This window comes from Triturus cristatus, chromosome 8, assembly GCF_964204655.1.
Source record: "Triturus cristatus chromosome 8, aTriCri1.1, whole genome shotgun sequence".
Classification (NCBI taxonomy): Eukaryota; Metazoa; Chordata; class Amphibia; order Caudata; family Salamandridae; genus Triturus; species Triturus cristatus.
The window spans coordinates 1,418,892,664-1,418,919,821 of record NC_140591.1 but is presented as its reverse complement, the minus strand read 5'-3'; the positions used below and the strand labels follow the sequence as shown (position 1 = coordinate 1,418,919,821).

Genomic DNA, 27,158 nt, shown 5'->3' with positions numbered 1-27,158 from the left:
GGTTGGGGCATATGAAACAAATTGGTTATTAGCAGAAGTGAATAGCAAGGATGTTATTCACCTTCGCATTCGGAGTGACATCACTGAAAACTCCATGTTAACCCTGGTCTGTCACAACAGGAGCATTGGTCTCATACAGCACTGATTGGATGAGGTGCATCTTCCCACTGCTCATTAGAGGGAACTCAATTTCTTTCTCTTTCATGCAATCAAGCATTGGCAAAGTTATTAGCTCATCATTTTACAGCAGAGACCGATTTGTTTTGCAAATACTTGCTTACTTAAGAAATAATAGGTTACCTATCCAGCATTAAAAACTTTTACTAAAGCACCAAATGAGAGGGTATCTGGTTAAGCTCCTTAACAGGACTTTGGCATTACAATTGTTTCAAGGCTTTTTGTGGACTTAAATTTCACATTAGCCCCATCTTAAAGATCTTAAAAACAGCAAATATAATTATGTGAGCCTCAAAGATTTGAAATCCTAGCAGAAGTGACTCCATCTGAATTCTGCACCTTCCTTCTGGTGTTCTAACACTTTGAAAGCAAAACTGTTTATTTAACGTTTCCAAACCAATTGTACAGTTTTAATCATTTTTTTTAAAAAAATCAAATAATTGTGATTTGATTCAAAATGCCATAGGTCCAACCACTCCCTGGCATATTATTTTCCTTCCAAACATGAGTTCTTGCTCTTCTCTTCTGTTTTTTCACACATAAATATTTAAAACCTATTTATAAAAAGTTGGTTTGGAAAGTCTGGTTTCCCTGAAAGAGAATGAAAGAGCATGGAATGAAATAGAATTTGTACAGAAGTGAAAATGTAGCTAATGTACCTTTATGTCATCTTCTGGCCATGAATTCAGCATGGTGGCAATGTGACCCTTGTCATGGATTGTGATAAACAGCCCACTAGAAAACAAAAAGGAGAAATCACATCAGTTTTGAAAACGTGTACATCTAGGAGTAATAAAAGGTAATTATTAAGTAAATAATAAACCCAGTAGGTAGACATTCAAGCTTTTGGAAGGGCCACGGAATTAGATGTTTTATTTATATTGGGGTGGGTGTTACAGAATGAGAAAGAAATGTAGGTCCACAAATATCTAGAACTTGTTAATATTTTTCAAAACTAAATTGATTTTGTGATGGACATTACTCCTTATGACTATATTCTGCTGTGATAGACACTGCTACTCATGGATGGCAGAGTGGTAGAAATGTTTGCACCCAACATAAATGTTGATCTGCCTTTTAATTGAACAATAGTATAGTGTAGTATGCTGAGACGTGGGTCCTGTGTACACTGTGGCCCTGGAACCAAGCTGTACCCGGTTGATGAGCTCATAGCCAGGGCAAAACTGGTCCTGGGTTGCTTGTATTCCTGTTCAGGGAGAACCTGGCTTAGCAGTTTGGGCTGGACTGCATCTATTGGAGCAGAGTCAAGACTGATATATATATAGGTGGGTCCAAACTGAGGTGGCATGGTGTGCGAAAATAACGATGGAATAGGATGTGGCCCAAGTGATTACCAGTGGCTGAGATTAATTCAAGCATTCCATCCATCTCGGTTTTGTATACCAATTCCTTATGGCAGCCTTATCGTTCATTTCAACATGGTTTCACCAATTCACCATGGATTTATACACTCCCAGAGCACATTCTTGCAATTCTACACTATTTAAGATGCTGCTTACATACTATTTGTGCGGACCAATGCTTAAGGGTTTTTTTTTTCGTCTAAGATTTTTTCCTCTGTGATTTTTACCCATTTTGTGTCTTCTTTCTCCAGGATTCTATTCTTGCCTATTGTTGGCTGAATTGATTGGATTTCACCTTGCATTTACCTTAGTGCTGCCTCTGCTGGAAGTCTCTACTGCTAGGTCCTATCTGCATACCACTTCTTCTACAAATTCTTATTTAAAGCTTCTCTAGATCATTGCATTTGCTTCCACTTTGCCGGTATCTTTTAAGGGGCCGCTCTCTAGCCAAGTGCTAAACACACACAGCCTGCAAAAGTGTCTACTCAAACGATCGCCCTTACAAAGCCCAAGACTACCAGGATAAAGGAGTGCCCCTTGCGTTCAGCAATCCAGATCCAAGGGAGGAAGAGACCCCAACTTCTATCTCTATTTTGAAAAACAAAAACTGGAACAAGCTACAAAACAAAAAAGTACCAATTTTCATTGAATGGTCGAGGAACAGAATTACTTCTTTAATAGAGCATATCAACATAGAAAGCACAGCCAATAATGCACTAAAGAGAATTACATGCAACACAGTATCATCTGAATTAAATAAATTGCTTTATTTATGGGCGTATACATATTGTACACTGGAACACATCAACATCCGACTCCCTCTGTGGTCAGTTGTCCCTCCATGAAAAACAGGACAAGTTCAAGTTTACTGAAATTGGCCGAACAGATGTGAATATGTGAATAACCCGGAATGATCTGGCAAATCCAGGGCATCTCTACCACTTTCTCACACCATAGTCTTCTTTATAAAAGACAGCAGGGGTTTGCTCTCCATCAATTCTCATATCTACTCCAGCCAGACACTTGTGTTATCGCGGGTGGAGGACAATTTGCCCTTACTGTTGGCTTTAGGGAGAGAGCCCTTGGTGAACATGTCTGCTATGTAGGTTCAGAAGAAATGGTGGATGGGTTTCTTGGTGGGCACACACACACACACACACACACACACACACACACGCACACACACACACACACACACACACACACACACACAGTCAGTATCACAGTATGTGAAGCATATTAGTACAGTTGGTTCCTAACATGAAAATGGGTGTTCAAAGATGACAAAAAGCCACCAAATCTTCTCCAATGGGGACTACGTCCATGTACATGAAAAGAAATCTTGAGCAGTCAGACACCCGTCAATCTTTTCCTTTGTGCTCAATCTCCTTCCATTCTTTATTCTGCTGAAGAGATAGAGATTTCCTTCAGAGTCCATATACCCAAGGGTGTTTGAACACTGTATATAGGTTTGAGAAACCCTGTTAACCTCAGCCCTGATGAAGTCTATTGGAGTAATATCCAAGGGCCGAAACACTTGTGGATAATGTGTGGTGGAAACTACAATGATTCATTGATTGCGGACATGAATAAAGAACATAAAATGATTGAATGCAAAGGAATGGATTATGGACTGGTGTCGGAGTGCTAAAGATTTTCATTCATGTCTGCTATGTAGGCACCCAGTTATGCCCCTTACAACAAAAAAATCTTTTAAACTTAGTATTCATCCTGGTTTCCAGCCTCTACAGCTATAGAAAGTGCAATTTTGATTCCTACAGCATGTACAGTGGAGAGTAGAAAGTGAGTACCTTTTATTAGTTTATTCTATTTGGGTTGGCAGAATCTTATTCTTTTGAGTGACTAGGACATACACGTATATTGGGTGTTGGACCCAGAGTCAAATACATTTTGCGAAGGAGAAACACTGTTGATTTTAAAGAACTACAACACAAGTCAGCAGTATTCATATTGGAACAGTTTTCAGAAATGTGAAATGCTTAGCTTCCCACAGGACTTCAATAGAATTTTAGAAATGCCACATCATGTTGTAAATTGGGATGGGTCTTTTTCGTAATCACATTTTATAACTCACTCTTTGGTTGTAAAGTGTTCATAACAAAAGCTCAAGGCAGAAGAATTTGCCAACTAAAGTTACTCACTGAGGCTGTGAACTTTGGCTAAACAAGACTGTTGAACATTATATGCAATTTAGCAAAAGACATCTGGACATTACTTAAATATGTAAAGATGTCTCCTAAAGTTATGTAATTGCTACTTTGTTCATTTTGAAGGCTCAGTTGTTTTTGGGAAGCAAGATCTTGCTTTCTCTAAGCACGTGACATGGTTAAGGACTGAACAGCCCAGGTCTAAAAAGGGACCAGCCTGTGCCATTTCAAGGATTTTTGGAGTTCTGGACAAAACATATTTTGGGGCGGCTATTCAGTATAGATTTAAATCTATTACCCATTTTCAGCTAATTCAAGTAATTGCCAAACAACATCAAATTATATGTTAAACTTTCACAAACCTGGGCACGGAGAAATGGATGAAAGCTTAAGCTGCCAGACACCCACCATCTAAAGACTACCAAAATAAAGTAGTAACAAGCATAGATAAAGTCATTTGTTTTTGCATTTGGTTCTAGCATTTCTTCTCTTGTAACAACCATATTTGTTGTGGCATTCAGTATCTCACCAGGATTTTTCTATGTAGCAAAGACAAGGGTGACTTGGCATATGTTTGGTGGACACCTGCATTATAGGCAAACAAAGAGCAATACCGGCAAAGTGGTCCTTGTGTTCAGGAATGTGGCAAAGCAAGGGAAAGGGCACCAGTTCACTTCACAATCTAGCTTTCTGTCCCTTCTGGAAAGGACACTTGATTCAAGGGGTTTTTCCAACGAGGACACTGCCCTATTCCAAGGAGAGGCAGAAACAAAGGCAGAAGAAAAATACCAGAGACCACAACAACAGTTGCATTCGATATCAGACTCCAACAAGAAAAAATGAACAATTTGTGGTCAACTTGTGTGCATATTAGTTATCAGAAATACCATCGAAGGTCCTCAACAAAGGATTCGGTTTTGTACTTAGACAGAATAAGAACACTTTTCACAGTAAAAAGAAACAATTCAAGTCCTTATGCTGATCAGGAAAAGGTTCTTCTTGGACAGTCAAGAACTGAATACAAACATCGAGGAAAGCACAGGACTGAGAAACCAGCCTAATTTGCTAATTGCCTTAATGTGATCCCTTTGACGTAATCACATACAAGAATACTGTTCTAAAAGACATTGCTAATTGAGAGAATAAAGTCAAAATCTTTATAGTAATCTTGCTAGGAATTAAAGAGAAGTCCAACAAGAAGAGAAATTGTAAAACAACTTGCAAATAAGAAAGGTCCATCAACGCATAGCATGTGAAGTGTGTTGCTCCTTCTATCACATTAATCAAGTTATGAGAAACACGTAAATAACCCAACATAAGACTACGGAAGATGATCAACCAACTGGACTCTCAAGCAGAATCAATTGGTTGGATCATTAAGAAATAACTGTAGTTTCTGACAGCCAAGCATCCGGTCATATCCTAATTCTACACACTGCCCCCCCAAAAAAACCAAAGTCAGCGGACCTCCAACAGCACGCTCCACTGGGTTGAGGATTTGTTCTCTTCTGGAGCCACTTCCACAATTCATTGATAACTTCCTTGGACCTGGAGTATTTAGGATGGTGTCCTTCCTAAAGGACCCAAAAGACATATTTAACTCTGTAAAATAAATCATCTTAAACCACTTCTCTGAAATTCTCCTAATTCCTTATGTAGAATCACCCCACACCAGTATATAAAACAGGAAGCCATTCTCACGGTGGTGGAAGATGTTCTTCGAGCACAGGAAAGGACACACACAATTCCTATCAGCTTCAACATGAATCTAATAGAAATTGTGCTTACATTTTGAAAACGCAATTTATAAATCAGATAAGCAAGATTGTCATGGCTTGTTCTGTAGCTCCAAATCTGGCCAATTGTATGTATATTGGTGTGAAGGCCACTGGAATTACAACTCTAAAAGCCCTTTTAGAAACAGCACCAATATATGATGGCGGTACATTGAGGATATATTTGTGATATGGCAAGGAAACAGAAGACACACAATTGATGGACGGAATGCATAACAAATCAAAACATTCACCCCCAGTCAAGCGATCTGGGTTAAATCCATCATTCATTTGCTCACCATGCCACCCCAGTTTAGACCTGACCATATGCAAATCAGTCTTGACCCTGTGCCTCATGGGAACAGTCCAGCCCGAACTGCCAAGCCAGATCCTCCCTGGACCAGAAACAAGCAACCTAGGACCGGTTTCGGGGTTTCACCCCTCTTCAGCCAGGATAGCTTGATTCCAGTGGCACAGTGAGCCCAGGACCCACATCTGGGATCTGGGGATATCTGGTGCACTTAGGGCAAGGAAACAGAACAGAATCCCAAATATTTACAGAATGGTTGAATAGATGTGACCTCTGTTGAAATTTAGCAGCCATATTGGCTGACACGCCATACCATTTTTTGATGTATGCATCAAAGCATAAAATGGCGACTGGAGAACTGAGGTGCTCCGAAACAGATGAAAATGCACCGTTGTAACACATCAGTCGATATTCAGAAGCTCTACACATTGATCTTGTATTTGGGTAGCGTTTAAGGATAAGAAGTAACTATACAAACCCTAACTAAACCTGATGAAAAAGCAGACAGCGACAGGTAAGCTGTTAACATGGGAGGAGACAAAAACAAGCATTTGCAATGCAATAGGTATCGCCTTTACGCGAGTTTGAGCTGTTGACATTGCAAATAATACCAATAGCTTAAACTCGCATAAATGCGAGACCTATTGCATTGCAAATGCTTGTTCTTTTTGCAATTGACAAGTGTAGTATATCAGTAATTCTGGCATTTTATTGCACAAATTTCCGGCTTTCTGATTTTTCTCTCTAAGCTCAGCTTGATCTCTTGTGAAAAGCCTTGTTCTTGTCTTGCTTACCTCATTCTGAGCCTCCATCTCCAATAAGTCTGTATCTTAATTTATGCGGGACTCTGATTTGGACCCACTGAAATGACTTTCCAGAACCTTCATCTTACTAAGTGCTAAAAGTAAAAAAAAGAAAATAAGCGCACTGTTCTTTTGGAGTGCGGTGCTGCAAATTAATAACTATTTTCTGTCTTTGGCCCTTGTTAGGAGTTGACCAGTAATGCTGAAAACCCCCAACTCTGCTGAGTCTGAAAGGTGCAATCATTATCCAATTACACGCTTTTTTCCTGATCGCGGGGAATAACGTGCGTTGGTGTTTACTGTAGTTGCCAGGCATTTTTCCACCGGAAGGCTAGGACTAACTGGTAACTGCCAACACATTAGCTAATGAAAACTCTGCTCTGTCTTTCAAGAAACAATTTTGAAGAACAGATTAAAGTCATTCATTCTACGGAGCCCTGTTGTGTGTGTGTGTTTTTTTAATACTGGCAGAGGAAGAATTCTGTCTAAGGCTAACAAACAGTAACTGACAGCCTGTGACACGCCCACTCTTCTGGAACTGTTCCCTTTCAGTCATCAGACACAGGCCCTGTATGTCGTCTATCCTCATCTTCAAAGCATCAAGTGGGCGGGCTCATGTACATGACTGACAGGCGCCGTGATTAGTCACCTATCGACAAATGCTGCGTCGTCTCTCTGGACCGGCCTCACAATTAGTTTAACGAGCAGCCGCCCAGGACAGTTTGTGTGGACGTGCCCGGCATGCAGAGCCCCCGTCCGCTGCATTAAGTATCTCAGGTCGGCATGAACGTGTTGGTTCAGTGGCAGGGCCCGTGGCCGTCCATAAGTCAGCTCGAAATGTGCCCTGTTTCACTATTATTGTGTGATTGCGCCATCGCTTGCTGCTGGCAACATCTGCAGGCTGGGTATGCCTTTTAGCATACGGTGCAAAAAAAAATGAAAAATATGTACATACTGCGCCGAGGGCTGACAGTACAGTAATTACCAAGGAGAGAGATGGCAGTACACATTGTTGTCTAAATCTGGAAACATGAATTATAGATCATGAATTGAAATGGCTCTCTCCTGAAATGTCACCCGGCGGTGTGCGTCTACAGCAGCCAGCAATTCATCTTGCTGCCTTGCAATAAGTGTTACAGTTGTTACATAGCCTTTGTGGCCCATCCGGAATAATGTTTATTATAATTATCCCATTATTTTACCACTCAATTTATTACAAATCCCATTCGGGGTTTTTGACAATGCAAACATTTATTGGGCCAAACTAAAAATAATAATGTAGGTTTTACAGAACAAAGAATGCACATTTTGTGGCATGTTAGCGTATGTGTACGGTTGCTAATTACACATGCACTGATTTTCAGGCTGTGAGTTCGGATCCGTGCAAGTTTGACTCAGCCTTTCATCTTTTCGAGGTGGGTGAGATGCGTGCCGTTACATCGAGCAGTGCCAACCTCGAGTAACATTAGCATCGTTTGTTTGCACCACTTAGAATCCTCAGAAGTCTGGTGCGAAGCGTATGTAAGAAGTAATATCAACAAGCCCGGCGGAGCGCACAACAACCAAAACAAGATTTATGAGCCCATGTGCCGGGATCTGACTGGGGCTGTTAAGCCCTGGAGAAAAACAAGCTCGGCGTGGCGCACGCGCGCTTGGGGGCGGGGGAGCGGACCCTTTGAAGTGCTCCCAATAGGCGGATTGCATGGCGGCACGATGCGCGTGATTGTGCGCGTGCTAGCCATGCAATCCGCTTTTTGGGAGCACTTTTCAAACCCGCTTTCTATAGTCTCGCTTTCGCTTACGCGATAGCAAGGTCGAGACCTAAAAAACTGTGAACCAGATAAACAAACATTGTAAATGCCAATGCCTTTTCCTTATGTGTGAAGAAAACCCTAAAAGTACAAATTGTGTGTTTGCGCTCTGTTGCGTGCAGGTTTTTAAAAACACAAACAAAAAGCATTGTCATTTACAATGCCAATAGCTCTTTTGTGTATTATTGTTGGAGCTGCTTTATGAATATTCACGTATTTACAGCTCATTAAGCGGAAAGTTATAGGATGTTTAGACACTAACTTCAGTCACACAAATATTGAAATTGCAAAACTTGCTCAAGGCAAAGGTCGATTAAAATCCGCAACAGACATGAAATATTCCAACAATGTTAAAGTCTGCACTCAGCAGTCACAAAAACAACTAACTGATTTTGCTTCTTCCCCTTTTCTCCTTGAAAGATTCCTATGATTTCAAAACGGTCCTGGCAGTATAAGCATTCTAATTAGGGGTGAAACAACAACAAAGCCCCGTTAACAAGAAAATGGTATTTTAAAGACCTGTGAAGTACTTAGGGGCGGTTGCGATAAGACGGACGTCAGGCCACACACAACAGCTCAACAACTCTCTGTGTGTGCCTGGGAAGCTGTCTCAGCCTGGGCTAACACACGTTTTGGGTCAGAGATGAAAAATGACACCTGGATGACAATAATGACGAGGGGAACGTCAGGACTGCGCGAGCCTGCAACCTCGCCCCCTCTTATTTTTAAATCAATATCGGAAAAGTGGGGGTGCGCGGGGAAAAAGGGCTGTGAACAATTTGTCCGTTATATTTTTCAGTATGGAAATTAATATATCAATGGACTTCAGGGGCCATTGTTAGCGCGAAGGTCTCAATCAGCCGTGATTCTGCCATGATATTTAAGTTATAGGGGTGGGGTTGCTGATGGGTGGGGTGCACAGCACCCAGGCGTTAATACGACTTGTTGTATTTTATATTGATCACTTTACGCGGGATATGGGGATGTAGCTGGACCAGTTGATGGAACATAACTGACCTGCAAACGAATAAACATTTTTAAAGCCCAAAAAGGTGACTGGAGTGTTGTGCAAGATCTTGTACAGGTGACATCAATTCGTTAAAAAGTAACATTGCTATCGCTCGGTAAATGACATCAGGTGACCTCCTGACCCCTCCAGAACACGCCCTTCGATGGATTATTCCAACTATAATAATAATTTAGAAAGCAGCAGGGGTCTGCTCTGGCATTTAGTCTCGGCTCGGCAGGGCCTGTGTGCTGCGCGCCTCCGATAACGCTTATCTGCGCTGCGGCCCATCACCCCTCGGAGCTGGTGACAGGAACCCTCCTCCCCACGGCTTACTCTTTAAAGGGGCCGCTGCGCTGCCCTCGAGTGCGGGCATTACTGGGGCCCCCGGGGCGTTTATTACGGAGAGGACCTTGCGGTGCACGTGGCTCTGTGAGCCTCGCAGGAGGGCCTCTGCACGGATTCTATGTGGAGCCGCATACAGTCCGTGTGCACCGGTGCACGACCCCAAGAGTCTAACATACGCGTCTGCCTCTCCAGCTTTTCAGTGGGGCTTCAGCACTGTAGTGTCCTAGCAGGGACACGTTCTAGTGTTCCTATGTGTGTGGAATACACTGTACACCCACCCACCACAGACGTCACTGGGTCAGGTGACGCTGTTAATAAAAAGGCCGAGCGCACGTGCTCGTGGCCAATAACCCACTACCCAACCATGTGTCCTGTGTCCGTTATTCCCAGCATGGGGGCCTAGGGTCCAACATCACAAGCACGACCTCGGATTACAAAACTGCCAATGAGAAGAAATGGGGTGCCTCGTCTAGGAGTAGACCGCCCTAAACTATGAGACGCACTAAGCGGATGAGAGGCAGACACTTCTGCCTGCTCTAAACAGTGACTTCGAAAACCAATACCGCAGGGAAGGAAGGCTGCGAGTACAGACTATGTCTCCACCCTGTTACATGTCAAGCACAGACTGACAGGTGAAATCTGTCCGTCAAGGGCAGCAGCCCCGGGAGGTACTCTCTGAAAGGCTGTTTGAATCAAATGGTATTTTCATTTTCTTGGGCCGCTTCTGCCCTGTGAGATGTGCAGAATGTGTGCATGCTGGTCTGAGCGCTGGCGCACGGTGGCACCCGGTACAGCTGCCACAAGCCCCGTACTCTGCCGCCTGCTTCAGTTTACAGCTCCTGGCACAGCCCCGCCGTGTTTGCGCATCTCCCTGATGCCCCCTGGCAGGCACAGCTTCCACCGCTCAGTGTTAACGCGGGATCTGCCGCTGACGCAGACCGGAGCCCCCCTCCTCGGGCTGGCCGGAAGTGACGCGTAATGCGTGTCACTTCCTGGCCCTGGTGTGAGGGGGAGGCTATTTAGCCTTCCCCCACCCTCCTGGCGACCTCTGTCGCCCACCTCGCCACATTGCCACACAGCATCGGTCGTGTCCGTCTCCTCGCTGTGTCCTGGATCTACGCCGCATCGGTCGTCGTCTCGTGCAGATCTATGGTGAGTCTTGCTGCTCCTACTCCGCCCCGGCCCTGTCCCTGGGCAGTACCAGGTTGACGGGGCCCTGTGGCTCGGCTGGCCACGGGCGCAAGATGTTGGCAGAATTGGAGTAGGGAAGGGCGGCTAGTGAGCATGCCAGGGACGGAATCTTGGCGGGGTCCATGATGATGGTAGCGAAATTATGTCGCACCCCCCAATACGGGTGTCGTAATGCCACCCCGGCCTGGGTACAACCTTTCCTCCCGCATCGCGCAGGGGCCGTAAGGGGTTTTCGTTTCCCTCACCCTCCCCGCACCTCGAGCCAGGCCATGAGGGAGGGTGGGGGTGGGGGGGTAGGGAGGGTGGGGGTGGGGGGTGGGGGGGGGAGGGATGCACGCGCGGAAAGGCAGTGTAGCCTGCGTTCCATCTCCTGCCCCGCGCCTCGAGCTAGGCCACGTGGGGGTGAGCCGGGGCGGCGCAATAGTGGTATTATTGGTAACGGTTACTGGAAGAAAGTCGTATGTTGAAGCCTCAGGCGTGCGGGGTAGCGCACCCACAAATTACGAGGGCCGACCTTAATGTTCGGACTCTCAGGCGCTAGGCTTGAGGGTGTGGGGCGGCGCGCTCGCTACATCGCGATTATTTCTCGCATGTCCCGGGGCCGGGGGGATGCATTTTACAAGGTACAGGGGTGCCGGGCCAATTTTCTAACCTCGGGGTCGTATGCTTACACTAGGCCTAATTCGAAGGAAGTCGCCCAGTTGTGCACCTCACACCCACCCCCCCAGATTGTGTGGAGGTTAGGCAGGAGGCCGAGTGTACGGGCCTCGCGGCAGCGGCGCCGTCGAAATCTAATCGAATGTACCCGGCAACCGCAAATTACCTGTGAAATGTGTATAGTTTTAGCATGCATACGTAAATATACACTACCAACGGGGCAACGTGTAGCAAGCACTGGTTTGGAGGAGCTGCCGACTGTAGAGCGGGGGTACCGGGTTCACGGCTATATAGCCCCGCAACAGCCATTGATGTTGGGCAACTCACTTAATTTCACCGTGCCTACTGCGAAATGAATGTGCCGTTTTATAACATAACTGGTGCCCGTGTAAAGGGCTCCAATACCTCCTGGTCGAGTTTAGCTTGCTATACCTTGGTGCAGTGGCGGTATTGTGAACGCTGTAATAGTTGCAGCGCTCCAAATACCGTCGGGGCGCGCTCGCGCTCAAGAATATCCTTGCGCAGAGCCCTTCTTTACCTGCACCTGACGCTGTAATTTGAACGCGGCCTGGGTAAGCGCTATAACAATGAAGCAACATTATCTGTACCGCGCGCTTGAATCGGTAATGGAAACGCGGTGCAGTGTGAAGCGCTCCAACACGCGCTAGATGACGTGCATGTAAGAGCCCCGGTGCATGGCTTCCCGTGACTCGCGTTGGGTCCGGGCTTGTAAATATATAATTTAAAAGTGGGTAGCGGCACATGCTAGGCCTCTGGTGTGGGCTCGTTGCGGCGCACCACGTGACCACGGTGCCTATACCGCATTCCCTGCGACGGTGTCTATCGAATAAGCGTGTGCATACGGCCCCCCTCACAAGCATTGCTGAGATTGGGAACTGGGCTGCCTGGGTCCCCGGGGGTCGCAGACGGTGCTAGCCTCGTGGTCGCTGCCTGGATGACAAGGTTATCGCCCCCCCGTAGGCTACGCTGCCGCTGAGGGCGTGGGGGGGGGCATGCAGCGGGACGCGGGAGCGGGCGGCTGTATTAGTGCATGAGCCCCGGCGCCTGGTCACCAGAATGGGAGCTCAGCGCTTGCGTATTAGCACACAGGTGGCAGGCATTAGTTCATATCACTGCGCCGGAGCTCGAGTTCGAGCAAAGGACCTTCCAACAAACTTGCCTCTGCCGTTTTGGATTCCTGAGGACACTCTGTGAAACTTTGTCCACGCTGCGCGGGTCCCGCTTCGCAGAGGGGCGCTTTCCTGGGCTGAAGCTGCTGCGGGGGTACACCAGGGGCCGAGGGCTGCGAGCAAGAGGGCTGGGACTCCATTTCCCAGGAGCCCCAGCAACCCGCGCCCGCTCCACCTGGGCTGCTCTCCCTCCCCGCCCCGCCCCCAACGACCTGCCCACCTCCACCACAGCTATAAACTAACGCGTGAGTACCGCTGCGCGGGAGCGCGCGGGAGCTCGCCGGGAGAAGCCCGGGACAAGGGCGGGACCGTCTGTGGCCGTCAGGGGCCAAAGGAGGCCGGGCTGGGCCATACCCCTTATCCTTTCCACCCAAACTCTGGTTGAACTCTGCTTGTGCATAAGGTGATGCCCTCACCTGCAGCACGTGAAACTCCAGCAAGGGAGGGGGGTAGCAATACTGGGACGCTGGACAATTACTTCAAACCCGCCAAAGGAGATGGGGGCAAAGAAAACTCCCTAGAGAGACGTAGGGCGGACCGTCGGCGATCCATTGAATCAATGAAGAGTAGACCCCTGACTGAAATTATCCCGTATCCTATCTCTCAAGAGGAGGGTACTCCCCCAATAGCTTGAATCCGACGACCCTTGAGGACTTCCCCCTCTTACTTCGGGAAATCCCAAGCACCCCTGGCATGCTGCCTGAAAAAGTCGCAGACACAACTCCACTCTTGTCATCTGACACTCCAGTTAACCTGGTTACCCAATCTCCCCCCTCGAATATAAATAAGAAGAGCAAGCCAAAGCAAAGTGTTGTGGTGGAGATGCATATGCCTCCACCTAGCAAACGCAGTAGGAAGTCCATGGGGGGGCGGGGGAAAACCAAACTATCTCACCTAGATTTTGGCAAAAAACATAAAAATGCACTCCAATCTGGGAAGGACAATGAGACTGCGCCTATCGCTGTCCCCCCCCCAAAGATCCAAGCCTCAACACAGCTGCTATTAACAGCGATCCAGTGGCCAACACATCCAACACAAACCCCCCTCTCACATCTATAGGGAGTATAGAATTCTTATTTCGTTCCCTCTTGCAGCCTATTAGTGACAGCCTGAAAAAGGTTGAGATAAGGCTGACTATACTAGAGACATCCCTAAATACCTTAGTTAGTAAGCAATCCAAGAATGTGGGACCTCATCTCCCTGTAGGAAACGCCCCTAAAACAGGAGCTTTACAGGGTAACAACATAGTCCCCTCTCGGGGTGTTCCTACTGCTCCCCCCTTGCAGCAACTAATGGCTATTCCAGTCCAGCCACCGCGTAATAATCCAACTTATAGGCCTTTACAACCAACAGACTCTGCCCCCCAAAGCTTTCAGACAGGGACCAATGATGGCCTCCCCGAAGCTGGAAGCACCCTCCTTCTTCCCCCGGGGCGACCAGTCCCAAGACCACGGAGACCAGATCTGCCGCCAGAAGCTAATAATCTAACGGTGGTGTTAGCAGGTGCTCCTCAACTAAGAACTGGCGAAAATGAAGATTACCAATCCCTAAAGAAAAAGGTGATCAAGTGGCTAAATTGGAACCGACCCTTACCATCTCATTTTAACAACGAGATTATTATGGTTAGAAGGGTCCCTTGGCTAGGGAAGACCAGAAAAACAATAATAGGGGACTGCATTCTGGTAACTTTTAAAGATCCGGGCACCGTTTTGCATATTTGTGAAGGAGTAAATCGTTCATTGGATTCCACCATCCAGACCCGCCCAGTATCCTTTTTCTTCCCTCCTATTCGCATGCACTATGCTCCTCCGCATGACGAATGGATAAGGGTGGAACGTAGACGCGGACACAAAGCTTATGCACAGCACCCTAACTTCCAAGTGCCTGATACACCCTATTTCCACTTCAATCGTTTTAACTGCTTGAACAGCTTGGATGGGGTTGACTGACTCTCTGCTCACAGCCCAGTGACTCTGGATAATGGCACCGACGGATTTCCTGATCCATCTCCCCCGATCGCTGGTAAAATTCCTGGTCTATTGAATGTCACGGTGACCCCGGACAATGGCTCTTGCAGACTCTCTGATCCACTCGCCCGTAGTGCTGGCAATGTTCCTGAACTATTAAATGGTCCAGAGCTCCTGGATAATGGCCCCTGCAGTCTCCCTGAGCCATCTGCCCCCACCGTCGGTAATGTCCCAGAACTATTGATCGAAGCGGCACCTGTAACCATCTCCTCCAACCCTTCTGGCACGGCAACTGACACCTCCGAACACCTAAGGCTAATCTGCTGGAATGTTGCTGGACTGGCCAACAAACTGGGTGACCCGGACTGGGTAAATTACATCGAGACTGGAGATGTATGTATGTTCCAGGAAACCTGGGCTAGAGAGAATTATGGTCATCAAGGCTACATGTCCTTTTCCATCCCAGCTAGGTGGGAAGGCAAGGGCCGTCCGTCAGGGGGGCTGACGATCTGGGTTGCATCTCACCTAGGCTGCACGGCAACACGGCTGCCGGCTAACTCAGAAGACATTCTTGTGGTTTCATTATCCTGGCCTAACCAAGCCAAACTTGTGTTAATTAACATCTATTCTAGGCCAGTGGGAATTGCAAAGGAATCACCGACCATAGATGAACTCACGAACTTTATATCTGAACTACCGAGTGATTCATTTTATGTGGTGGGAGGGGATTTTAATTCTCATTTTGAGCCACTTCCTGGTCTTTTGGAGGGGTTCTCATCGGAAGAAGAGGCCAGATGGGCAGTCCCCCCAGTGGAAGCCCCCCCCCCGAAGGCTTGGACCCCACTTGCACTACAAATCACAGCTCTAACCCTAAAGTTCGGAATCAGAGCCTGTAACGGGCGAATGCAATCAGATATACCCAGTAAAACCACCTACAACAGACTGGGAAGAGAGTCCCGCCTGGATTATGTCCTGGCCCAAATAGTGAAGTGGCCGACCATTCAGGATTTTAGGGTTATGGAACGGTCAGATAGCGACCATAATGCACTCGAGCTCGACCTGGTCATCCCTGGCCCTCAAGCTCCTGTGACCAATGTAGAAGGGAACAAACCTGCGCTTCTCCTGGAAAATAGTAGGAGAAGAATCAGGTGGGAGCACTTGGTTACAAGTAAGAACAAACTCCCCATGCTCTATGACGGGATAACTCCCATCTTGGAAATTGTGGGGAGTTTGGACAACGAGGCAAGCAATAATGATTCCCGGGCTAAATTGTACAAGGCTCATGAGGACCTTATAAAGGCTGCGGCCCCTCATCTCTCTAGTAGCTCACGAAAACCTAGACAGGGGCGACAAGGCAAAACAACATGGTATAGTCCGGCATGCAGAAGGGCAAAAGCAGAACTCCTCAGACTTATTAAGGAGGGACTAGGGGGGGATAGCCTAAGACAAAGCAGGCGGGCTTACAAGAAACTAGTTGCCCACGCTAAGGCCGAGTGGGAGGAAAATCAGTGGGAAGAACTTAGCAAGGCCCTAGCGACCCAAAACCAACGTCTGTTCTGGAGGATAGTGAATGGGGGGTCGGGGCATCTTCAATCGGCAATAGAGCCCAATATTGCCCCAGGGGTGTGGCAGGCTCACTTTCAGTCTCTTTACAGTTCTGAGCCGGGAGAATCTCCTACTGTCACCGAGGTTGGTTGGCCAGGCTATGAAGGAGAGCTGATAACGCTGGGTGAGGTCACCGCTGCCATCTCAGGTCTTGCTTCTGGAAAGGCGCCAGGACTGGATGGCTTACCTTGGGATATGTTTAAACAGGAGCCCATTGTATGGGCCCCCTACCTTACTGCCCTTTTCAATGGAGTTCTAAGCGGCATGGAAATCCCTGGTACTTGGCTGGGGGCAGAGGTGGTCCCTATCCTTAAAAAGGGCTCGCCTCTCCTCCCGGCCAACTATAGACCCATCAGCTTAATCGACGTAGCACAGAAGCTGTTTGGCAGGGTTTTGCTGAATCGCCTCCAGGATTGGATGGAAGAGGTGGGTGCCCTTAGTCCCTATCAGGCGGGATTTAGGAAGGGGGTATCCACAGTGGACCAGGCTTTTAGGTTGAATCTCATCTGTTGGAGGGCAGCAATATTCGAGGGCGGCAGTCTGTACACAATTTTTGTGGACTTACGGGCCGCCTTCGATCTGGTGCCCAGGGGAAAACTCTGGAGCGTCTTGGCAGAGATGTGCGTCCCCCCGGACATCCTAGTAATCTTACAGAGGCTTCATCATAATAATTATGCCCGAGTGAGGTGTGGGAGGTCGGGGGAATTGACCGATAGATTCCCCGTTGACCGAGGGGTAAGGCAGGGTTGTGTGTTGGCACCGACCCTGTTTTGCCTCTTCGTCAACGGGGTAATCGCCCACCTAAATGCCACCGATTATACGGACGCCCCCAAACTTAATGGCAGCAGGGTGCCCGCAATTATGTTTGCGGACGACACCCTGCTGCTATCTAAAACCCCCATGGGGATACAGAGGATCCTTGATTCTTTTGTAGCCTTCTGTACGGACAGAGGGCTAGAAATCAATGCGGCCAAAACTAAATTCATGGTTTTAAATCCGAGCCAAAAATTGCGGCCGAATCCGCAATTGGGAGTAGCACGGCTCGAGAGGGTTGTCACCTTTGAATACCTAGGTGTGACTCTCAATGAAACCATGACTTGGGGATCCCACCAGATTAGGGCGAACCTCAAACTTACACAAATTACTGGGGGTATCGCCCGGATGATGACCGGCTCCTCATACCGCCCGCTGGGGGCCCTAATTCAGATATACAAGGCCCAGGCCAGGGGAGCGATCATGTATGGGGCGGAACTGTGGGGACACACATCATGCCATAGCCTGTCATTAACAGAAAACAAGTTTATAAGACAGATAACCGCGCTTCCCCCCAGTACCCCGCTCCTCCCCTTGAGGCTTGACCTCGGTCTACGACCATTATCTGATGAAATAAGCCTGAGACCAATAGCCTTCTGGCGTAGGTTGTGGAGCAGTAATGATCTTGCAGCATACAGGGCGGAACTGGCAGAATTATTGAACCACCCAAAAGCGCTCCGTATCCCTTGGGTCAAAAACATCCAATCCACCTGCATGGAACTAGGGCTCCCCGACTTATGGACTGACCCTGCGAATGCCGCACTGAATATCTCTAAAAGGTCCCTGACTAACGTATACCACGAACGCAAATTAGCTAGGGCCCGAGTTACCCAGGCAGAAGGGTCTCTATCCTCTGTGTTTTTGCAAAGCAAGGAACTTTATAGGTTTGAGAGGGTATTGGATCCTATCTTTCCGGTACTTGCTAGGAAGCTGTTTCTCCAATGGAGATACGGCTCACTGCCCTTTCGGTCCTTTACAAGTACTTGGTCATCGCCCCCCACTACGACGCAGTGCCCGGCTTGTGATGCCTTGGAGGAAACCGATTTACACGTGGCCTTCTTCTGCCCAGCTTACAGGGCAGCGCGGAAATACTGGCTTCTTCCCTTGATTAGGAATATGGGCGGCAGGGAATATGCTCCAATGTATAGGATTTTAAAATCTGATCTCTCTGGTCCAACTGTCCTCGCATTATCAAAATTTCTTACTAATGTTTGGCATACGCGCAACCGCATTTTAAAGGTGTTGGGTCCCCCTTAAAATTTTAGATGCAGTTTTTATTGTATTTTTAACATATGTACTTCCAATGTTTTAATGTTTTGATTTATTGTGATTGTATATGTGTATTGTTTTTCTTTTATGGCCAAATGGCCGAAATAAAGATTAAAAAAAAAAAAAAAAAAAAAAAAAAGGTCGGGTCCATAGGGTCTAATTATTTCTCTCTCCGCGACTTGGGCCTGGGGGACCAGGGTTCGAGGCCTGGCAGTGGCAATGGTCTCAGCGGCGGCGCAACATTAATATTGCCGCCATATGGCGAGAACGCGGGCTGCAAGCCTTGGTGTCGCATCACCATCCTGTAAGTCTGAGCAAAGTATATATTGCCCAGTGCCTCAAGCTGGGTCCGGGTGCAGGGGTCGTAGCTCCAAACGGCAGAGCATTGCTTACCTCATCAGGCGAGAGGTAGCGGGATCGATGCCCGCACTCTCCACAATCCTTGGTTTGCTGCATACGTGTTTACGGTTCGAGTCTCGAGGTCGCGTCCACAGTACGTGATTCTGGGCAAAGTACTTAATCTCCCCGTGCTTCAATCTAAATGTAAATACGGTACTATGCAAAGCGCTCCAATACCTTCGGGTCGAGTTTGCGCTATATAAACATGCACAATAAGAACCCTTCTGTAAGCTTGTCACCGGAAAGGGAAGGAGTTGAACTATGTGTCTTCACGGGTTGGAGCTAGGCGGGAACCCTAGGCGCGCTCTCCCCAACTTGCCTGTGAGATATGTGTTTTATTGCCGGTTTGAACTGGCTGCATGCTCTGCTGCGACTGTCCTAGTGCATGGCTTCCTGACTTAGAATTGGTCAGTACTATGTCAATCTACCCACCAATACCACAAAGGTAATGCAGTACAGGTACCATAAAGTGTACGACGTGTCTATTGGTGTCACGCTTAAGGTCCCGTGCATGGGTATCACGAGAAGTGGGACCCTGTCAGTCATGCCAAATCACCCTAAAAGGTTTGAGTTGATTCTGATAGACAGCAGACTTGTAGGGGTGCATGGTGCCAATCGAACCAGTGTAAATAAATTTCACGGGGCGTACTGCGTAATGTTGCGCATATTGCGCCTGTCACCCCCTGCTTGAAGGTGTAATGTAATTACGGTGCTCATGTAAAGTCCTCCAATACCTTCCGGTCGAGTTAGCGCTATATAAATATGCAACATGTAATTGCTGCCTTCCTATAAGGCAGATACATGACACAAGTACATGCATTGTTCACATTACGCGATTACGGGCATTACTAAACACCCCGCGCCTCAATGGTTAATCTGGTGCAGTGCTCGCGTGAGTTGGCATGGGGATCGTGTTATATGGTACGAATCTCCTACGCTCCCCGTGCCGGCATGTGTAATGTAAATACGGTGCTCATGTAAAGCGCTCCAATACCTTTGGCGGCGAGTTCGCACTATACAAATATGCAGTATGTATTTGCTGGCTTCCTATAAGGCAGATACTTGATACAAGTGCAGGAATTGTTCACAAGATTTTGCTCCAATACCTTCGGGTCGAGTTCACGTTTTTCAACCACTGTTCCGCGGCACACTAGTATGCCACGAGATGTTGCCTGGTGTGCCGTGAGAAAACGTGGGAAAAATGGAAACATTGCAAATTTAAAAAAAAAAAAAAAAAATTCCCCCACTAGGCCGGGCAGCGGGCACCGGACTGTATCCTGGGTATGGGGGGGGGGGGGGGGGTTTGGCGCTCCTCGGATGTCCGGGCTGTGATTGGTCCAGACTCCAGCCTGGACCTATCACAGAGCAGTATCTCGCGACTTCCTTCCCGCCCGAGCGCAGTGTGCGCAGCAGCGGAGAGAAGAAGACGTTGCGTCACCAGGACCGGAGCAGGAGGACTGACGGACGGAGACCAGGACTCGGCGGGAGTCGGCACTGACAGACCGCATCCGGATCCAGACCAGGCCTCAGGTATTTAAATTTTAATGTTAATTTCCTCCTATCCAGAGTATTCTTATATGCTTTCTACTTGACCTGACTAATACCAAGTCTCTGGGTGTATTGAATGTAGAGCCATTTTTAAAGCTCATAGTTAGAGAGCGCTTAACGGTAGATGTGCGTTATGTCTGCATTTGGAGGGATCCTGTCAACAATGGTGTGTAGTAGCGGTAGCCTTACAAGGTATATATAAGTCCTCGTATGCCCGACCCATGAATGCGTACGGGGGTTCAAGAGGGATGTGGGGCTGCAAGCTGGGCGTTGGAAACTGCACGCTGTTAGCGCCTTCCCCATAGTATGTTTAATAGGTATTACTATTACCAGATCCAACCAGGTACTAATTTCCTTGATGCAGAGAAGCTTGCTGGGATCTGCACCTGCGACATTCAAGCAGTTCTCAGCAGTGGGTGCATCGCCCACTACGCATTTATTTTGCAGCGCGAACTCGACCCGTTACAACGTTTAGATCGTAGTTGCTTCCTAGTTCAGGCTGCACCTTCGAAGGCATAGGAGCCTCCAATACGGATTCCCCTAGTTTAGGCCTGCATGCCAAGATGTTTTCAGTTACGTTTTTTGGGAGGGCCAGCGGGTCACAACGTCTTTAAATTGGAGTTCTTTTCCAACTACTTGGAGCTGTGTGATACGTTTCAGATATAGCACCCTGGGTATTTTGGCAGAATATTAGGGGCTGCAGACAGAACCCATCGGCTGTCTCCGACTCTCTGGGACGCTGCTCCTCCCAGCCCTCGCCTCTACGCTGCTGCCTTACCTTTGAACATCAACTGATGTGCCGTCTCTGCACGATTTTACCCCCGGGGTCGTCAGTGAAGGGCAATGTTCTTGAGTGATCGGCAAACTTACATGATCATTACACAAGTACACGTTCCTTTTTGTAGGGGGCAGGAGGTTAAATGATTGCCAGAATCACAAGACGTTGACTACTAAAAACAAGGAGACTCGAACCTGGTTCCCCTAAGATAAATTGCGTACTACTTACCCGTCAGTCGCGCAATCCCGGTATGACTTTCAGACCTGACTATAAGAGCGTTGTCTGCAGTGCACAGCAGTAGCCTCGCAGCTCCTTTGGCAACACCCAGGTTTTAATATTACCCAACACAGTGGTACTCATTCACTGATCATGGAGGAAGGATCGGATTAGCAGGCGCTGGGATACACACCCATGGAAGCATGTTGCACTGAGTTCTCAGCGGGGCTAAGCTGTCTTTAGCAGCCAACAGAAGGGCAGTGGGAAGGGTTCTTGGTGGTAAAGCTTGGAAGATGTGTTACGAGTTACACACAGTTGCATCCTTTGTGACTTCTCAACACCTACCCCTTGTCACTTTCACTCAACTGAAACAGATATGTGAGAAAATGTTCAACTATCTGTGTGGTACGTGTATTGGCAGAGCAAATCAACTTCCAGGAATTATTCCATTTTAGGAGTTTGCACAACAAGAAATGTCGGCAATATGCTGAGTTTAAATTAATTAAGAAGCCATCGTTATGTAATTAATAATTATTATTCTGGAAGTTGTATTTTTAATTCGTGCACAAGACTAGAGCCCGGCGCAACCATTCCTACTTCACAAATGTTGATTCGTCCTAACAGCGTGCACGCGCCTCCTTAAGCTTAAGTGCTTCTGTGATGTGGTCCATGGTTTTCACTCCTGTGGAATGGATTTTGGTGTGATCATAAGCTTGCATGTGTCAAGGAAAGCTATTGCGCACCTAGTCTGTGGGTAGAGAGCAGTTTTGAGTGATGCTTGAGGCAAGATGTATTTACAAAAGTGTCTGTTTAATAAAAATTTACATGGTCACCCAATATCTGTTGCAGAAATTAACTATCTTTGGAGAATTCCGCATGGGTTGTAGCAGCACTAACTAACCTTTGTCTCCAGACTAGAGAGACGAGCAAGCGTTATACTAGTACTGTGTGGTTCAGTCTTTATACACAATGAGTACTAATAATGAATTGGGCAGACGTAACGTTTGTAGTTAAAGCACGTGCTAACCTTAAGATTGGCATCAAGGGCTCTCTGAGTCTGAGAAACCATCCAGTCACAATTTGCTCCTTATAGATACAAATCTTAAATTTCTTTTATAGGTAACTTGCAGGTGCAGCGTCCTTGTGTATGCCTAGTACTGAGTGACAGTGAGATATACTGCAGTGATGGACACGTTTTTGAAAAGGAAACAACTGGACTCTGAACAAAATTTGGAGCCGGATGAGAGCCCAAGTATGAGTGGGGATCAAAAGAAAGCAAAGATGGTTAGCTCAAGCAAATTCTCTGGCACAAGGCAATATAGCGAAAGCTATATTTCATTTGGATTTACTGTCACCGGAGATGCAAACAAACCAACTCCACTGTGCGTGGTGTGTGGTGAAAAGCTAGCTAACAGTGCTATGGTCCCAAGCAAACTTAAACGCCATCTCCAAACGAAACACCCTTTGCTTCAAAACAAGAATGCGGACTATTTTGTTCGCCTGCGCGAAAACACAGAGAAACAGGCAACTTTCATGAGAAAAACCACAAAGGTAAATGAAAGCTAGCTATCAAGTTGCTGAACTTATAGCCAAGTCAAAAAAGTCGCACACTGTGGCAGAGACATTAATACTTCCCGCCTGCAAAGCTATTGTAGAGGAGATGCTCGGACCTGAAGCAGCTAAGGAAATAGCCAAAGTCCCTCTCTCAGACAACACAATTTCCAGACGTATTAATGACATGTCTGCAGACATCGAAAGTGTGGTTTTGGAAAAGATCCGTATCAGTGAGAAATTTGCATTGCAACTTGACGAGTCTACTGATATCAGTGGACATGCTCAACTCTTGGCCAATGTGTGTTTTGTTGATGGTGATGCAATTAGAGAAAACTTCTTTTTTTGCAAGGCATTGCCAGAAAAAACAACAGGAGAAGAAATTTTTCGGGTCACATCAGAATACCTTGAACAAGGAGGACTTAAGTGGGAAAACTGCACAAGTGTCTGCACCGATGGAGCTGCAGCCATGGTCGGGCGCACCAAAGGCTTTGTAAGTAGAGTGAAGGAAAGAAATCCAGATGTGATTGTTACGCATTGTTTTTTACACTGTGAGGCCCTCGTAGCCAAGACTTTACCAGCAGACCTAGTTCATGTGTTGGATGATGTTGTGCGCATGGTAAACTTTGTAAAGTCACGACCCCTGAAAAGTCGCATATTTGCAGCTTTGTGTGAGGAGATGGGAGCAAAGCATAAAACCTTGCTGTTTCATACAGAGGTCCGGTGGTTGTCGCGTGGCAAGGTCTTGGTTCGTGTGTATGAGCTGCGGGAGGAACTTAAAGTGTTTCTGACAAATGAGAGGCCAGATTACGCAAAGCTGCTTGCAAGTGATGAGTGGTGTGCAAGGCTGGCATACCTGGCAGATATATTTCATCATCTGAATGAACTGAACACACGAATGCAAGGCCAAAATGAAAACCTGCTTACAAGTACAGATAAAATAAATGGATTCCGTTCAAAGGTGCAACTCTGGCATCAACACGTGGAAAGTGGCAATCTTGAAATGTTCACACTCACCAAGCAATGGCAAGGTGTTCACACTGCTGCACTGTGTGAGATAATAGTTAAACATTTAAAAACTCTCGAGGAGAGGTTGTCATTTTATTTCTCTTCAGTCTCCACTGAATGCCTTGACTGGGTTAGGGACCCTTATAGCTCAGCATCAGTTGGTGGAAAGGACATGACTTTACAGGAGCAGGAGGAACTAACTGAACTGAGGCAAAATCGTGGTTTCAAGCTAAGATTTGCTGATCTACCTTTGGATAGTTTTTGGTTGGATACTGCCAAGGAGTTCCCCCTTCTGGCAAACAAAGCTATTTTGACATTGCTCCCATTTTCCACTACATATCTGTGTGAGATGAGCTTTTCAAGCATGATTGCTATAAAAACTAAATACAGAGAGAGACTGAGAGCTGTTGACGAAGAGCTACGTGTGTGTCTTTCTTCGATTCCAGCCAGAATATCAGCTTTGTGTTCAGCCAAACAGGCCCAGGTTGCGCACTGATCAATAAGTATTTTATAATTTTTCATATTTCTGTTTACTTACTATTTCATAATAAAGTAATTATAAAATACTTTCTTTGTGTTTATTTGATTCCTATTCAAGAGAATTACTTTATATATAGTCAATCTAGGCACAGAGTTAAATTTTTTAACATTTTCTAATGGTGGTGTGCCTCGTGATTTTTTTCATGAAACAAGTGTGCCTTTGCCCAAAAAAGGTTGAAAAACACTGCGCTAGATAAATATGCAACATGTATTGGCTGGCTTCCTATAATGCAGACACTTGATAGGAGTGCATGTATTATTCACAAGAATTTGCTCGTGCCCACATTCGTGCGCATTAGGTGATTTCAGGCATTACGACACCCGCTGCACCCGAATAGGTTATTTGGTCGGTGCTCGTGTCCGGTGCTCTAATAATTTAGCGCGCTTTACGGTTTGAGCTAATCACTAATCCACCGTGCCCGAATAGGTATGTGAATACGGGGCTCATGTACTGCACTCCAACACCTTTGGGCGGGTCACGCTGTGACTCTGGGCAGATAATTTAATATCCACTTGCCCGATGATGCATGTTTATACGGTGCTCATGAACTGCGCGCCATTACCTTCGGATCGAGTTCGCGCTGTGGTTGTCACTCTGGGCAAATCACTGATCACCCCATGCCCAGATATGCATGCGTGCTGCTGGGCCTGGTCTACCTGGGCCCCAGAGGGTCGTGAATTTTGGCGGCTCATGATCCTACTTCCGTGCACGATTATGTATGTAGATACGGGGCGTATGGACTGTGCTCCATTTACCGTTGGGCGAGTCGCGCTGTGACTCCGGGCAGATCACTTAATCTCCCCGTGCCCGATGATGTATGTACATACGGTGCTCATGAAATGCGCGCCATTACCTTCAGATCGAGTTCGCGCCGGGTTTGTGACGCGCGAGCTGCTGGACCTGGTATGCCTGGGTTCCCGAGGGTCGCGGACCTGGCGGTTCATGATCTCACTCCCGTGCCCAAATATGTGTGTAAATATGGTGCTCATGCACAGCGCTGCTATACCTTCGGGTCTAGTTCGCGCGATATAAAAGTGCTATTTACAGCAAGGGTCGCGCAGTCCGATCCTGACCACACGGGACCACGTGTCCCTCGTCTCCAACCTTTTGCTGAAAGGGGGCTTGGGCCGTTTGTCATTGTTGTTGTTGTCTTTACACCCACCCCCACTGCTTACGGTCTCGCACTCCCAAGTGCATCAGTCCTTGGGCAGGGTGGATCAGAGTGGGGTTAGTCCTAACGTAGAACGGTCATTGGGCTATGTTAGTAACAGTTAAACACGGGACGCTGCCGACAGTCTAAAAGAGGTGTGCTATAAGTCCGAAACTCTGCCCCTCCAACATGCTTATGTGGGCCTTGACCTGAGCCCGGTGCGGTTTTGCTCGCAAGATAGGGCCAGTCTTAGGCCTTCACCTGCCACTCATAGTCGCACAGATATGGGAGAAATCACACATATCTAACAAACCTAGCCACCCAGGTGGGTGCCTAGTTCTGGGAGGGCAACGCAACCAAGATAGAATGGTAGTTTATTATCTAATGCTAATAGAAGCCTGGTTTAATCCATTAGATGGGTGTAGATATGGCTACCACACTGCTGCGCCTGCGCCTACATTAGCGCTGTGTTTTTTAGCATTTCCTGTTTGGTATTTGTGTTTATTATGTGTTTAACTTACCCTTGTTTTTAAGCTCTCGCTTGCAGTTTGCGCGCCTATTCCCCTCACTGCATATAAAGAAGGCATCTTTGCCAGAAGCACCACCACTTTGGTGGGTCCGGGTCCCGGGGGCGAACTTTGGTGGGCGCCATTTTGGATTGGGGTACTTGATCCGGCGGCGGCCGCCATCTTGGAGCGGACTCGCGCGCTAAGGGCTTATTGGAGCGCCTATTTAAAGTCGCTTTTTCCCGCGCAGCGGGACGCGCAAGTGGACGCCTTCGCTTAGCCTGAGTCGTGCCGGAGTCCTGCCCGTCTGCGCCCGTCAGCGTCCCGGAGGCGCCGGTGCGGCGGTGGATTGCGGCCCAGTTAGCCTCAGACGAGGATGATCCGTTACACCTCGGCGACGCTGCGCGCCTTGCAGATATTCTCTTGCTCTTGTCGCTCTGTTTTCCCGGGCCGTGTTAAGGGTAAAAGGCGATGCCCGGGCTGTGGCTGGTCGCCTGTGTGGACTCCTGTCACCGTCCACCGACCAGCAGTGGCTCGTGTTAAACATCTGTGCCTGCTGCTCAATACGAGGTCAGTAGGTAGCCATGCCCTGTACATTTACGATCTTCTTGTCAGGGAAAATCCATTATGTCTTCTACTGACTGAAACCTGGTTGGGCGAGGCGTCCAATCCGGACATTTTTTCTGCCATTCCTCCGGCGTATAATATCTTCCGGCAGGACAGAGGGAAGGGAAGGGGTGGCGGCGTTGCTGTGGTGGTGAAGAAGAGCGTATCCTGCTCAGTGCTCCCCCTGAATTCTATCGGGGGTTCCGAGTCCCTTGCCTTTACGCTCAGACTGTCCCCATGCCAAGCTTTGAAGGGGCTGCTGGTATACAGGCCGCCTGGTCCTGTGGGCTCCTTTTTGGATGACCTGCAGATGGCCATTTCCGAACTAGCGTTGTCCACACAGCATTGTGTGGTGGCGGGCGACTTCAATTTCCATCTTGATGTGGTGGATGATTCGGACT

At 47.5% G+C, this 27,158-nt stretch overlaps 1 protein-coding gene across 1 annotated transcript in view; it reads right to left on the bottom strand.

Annotated features, from left to right (window-relative positions):
• ME3 (malic enzyme 3) overlaps positions 1-27,158 on the bottom strand; it is a 473,564-nt gene that overhangs the window by 170,870 nt on the left and 275,536 nt on the right. Inside the window, exon 5 of the mRNA XM_085623151.1 lies at positions 837-912. Coding sequence (XP_085479277.1) covers positions 837-912 — 76 coding nt within the window. The remainder of the gene's footprint in view (positions 1-836; positions 913-27,158) is intronic.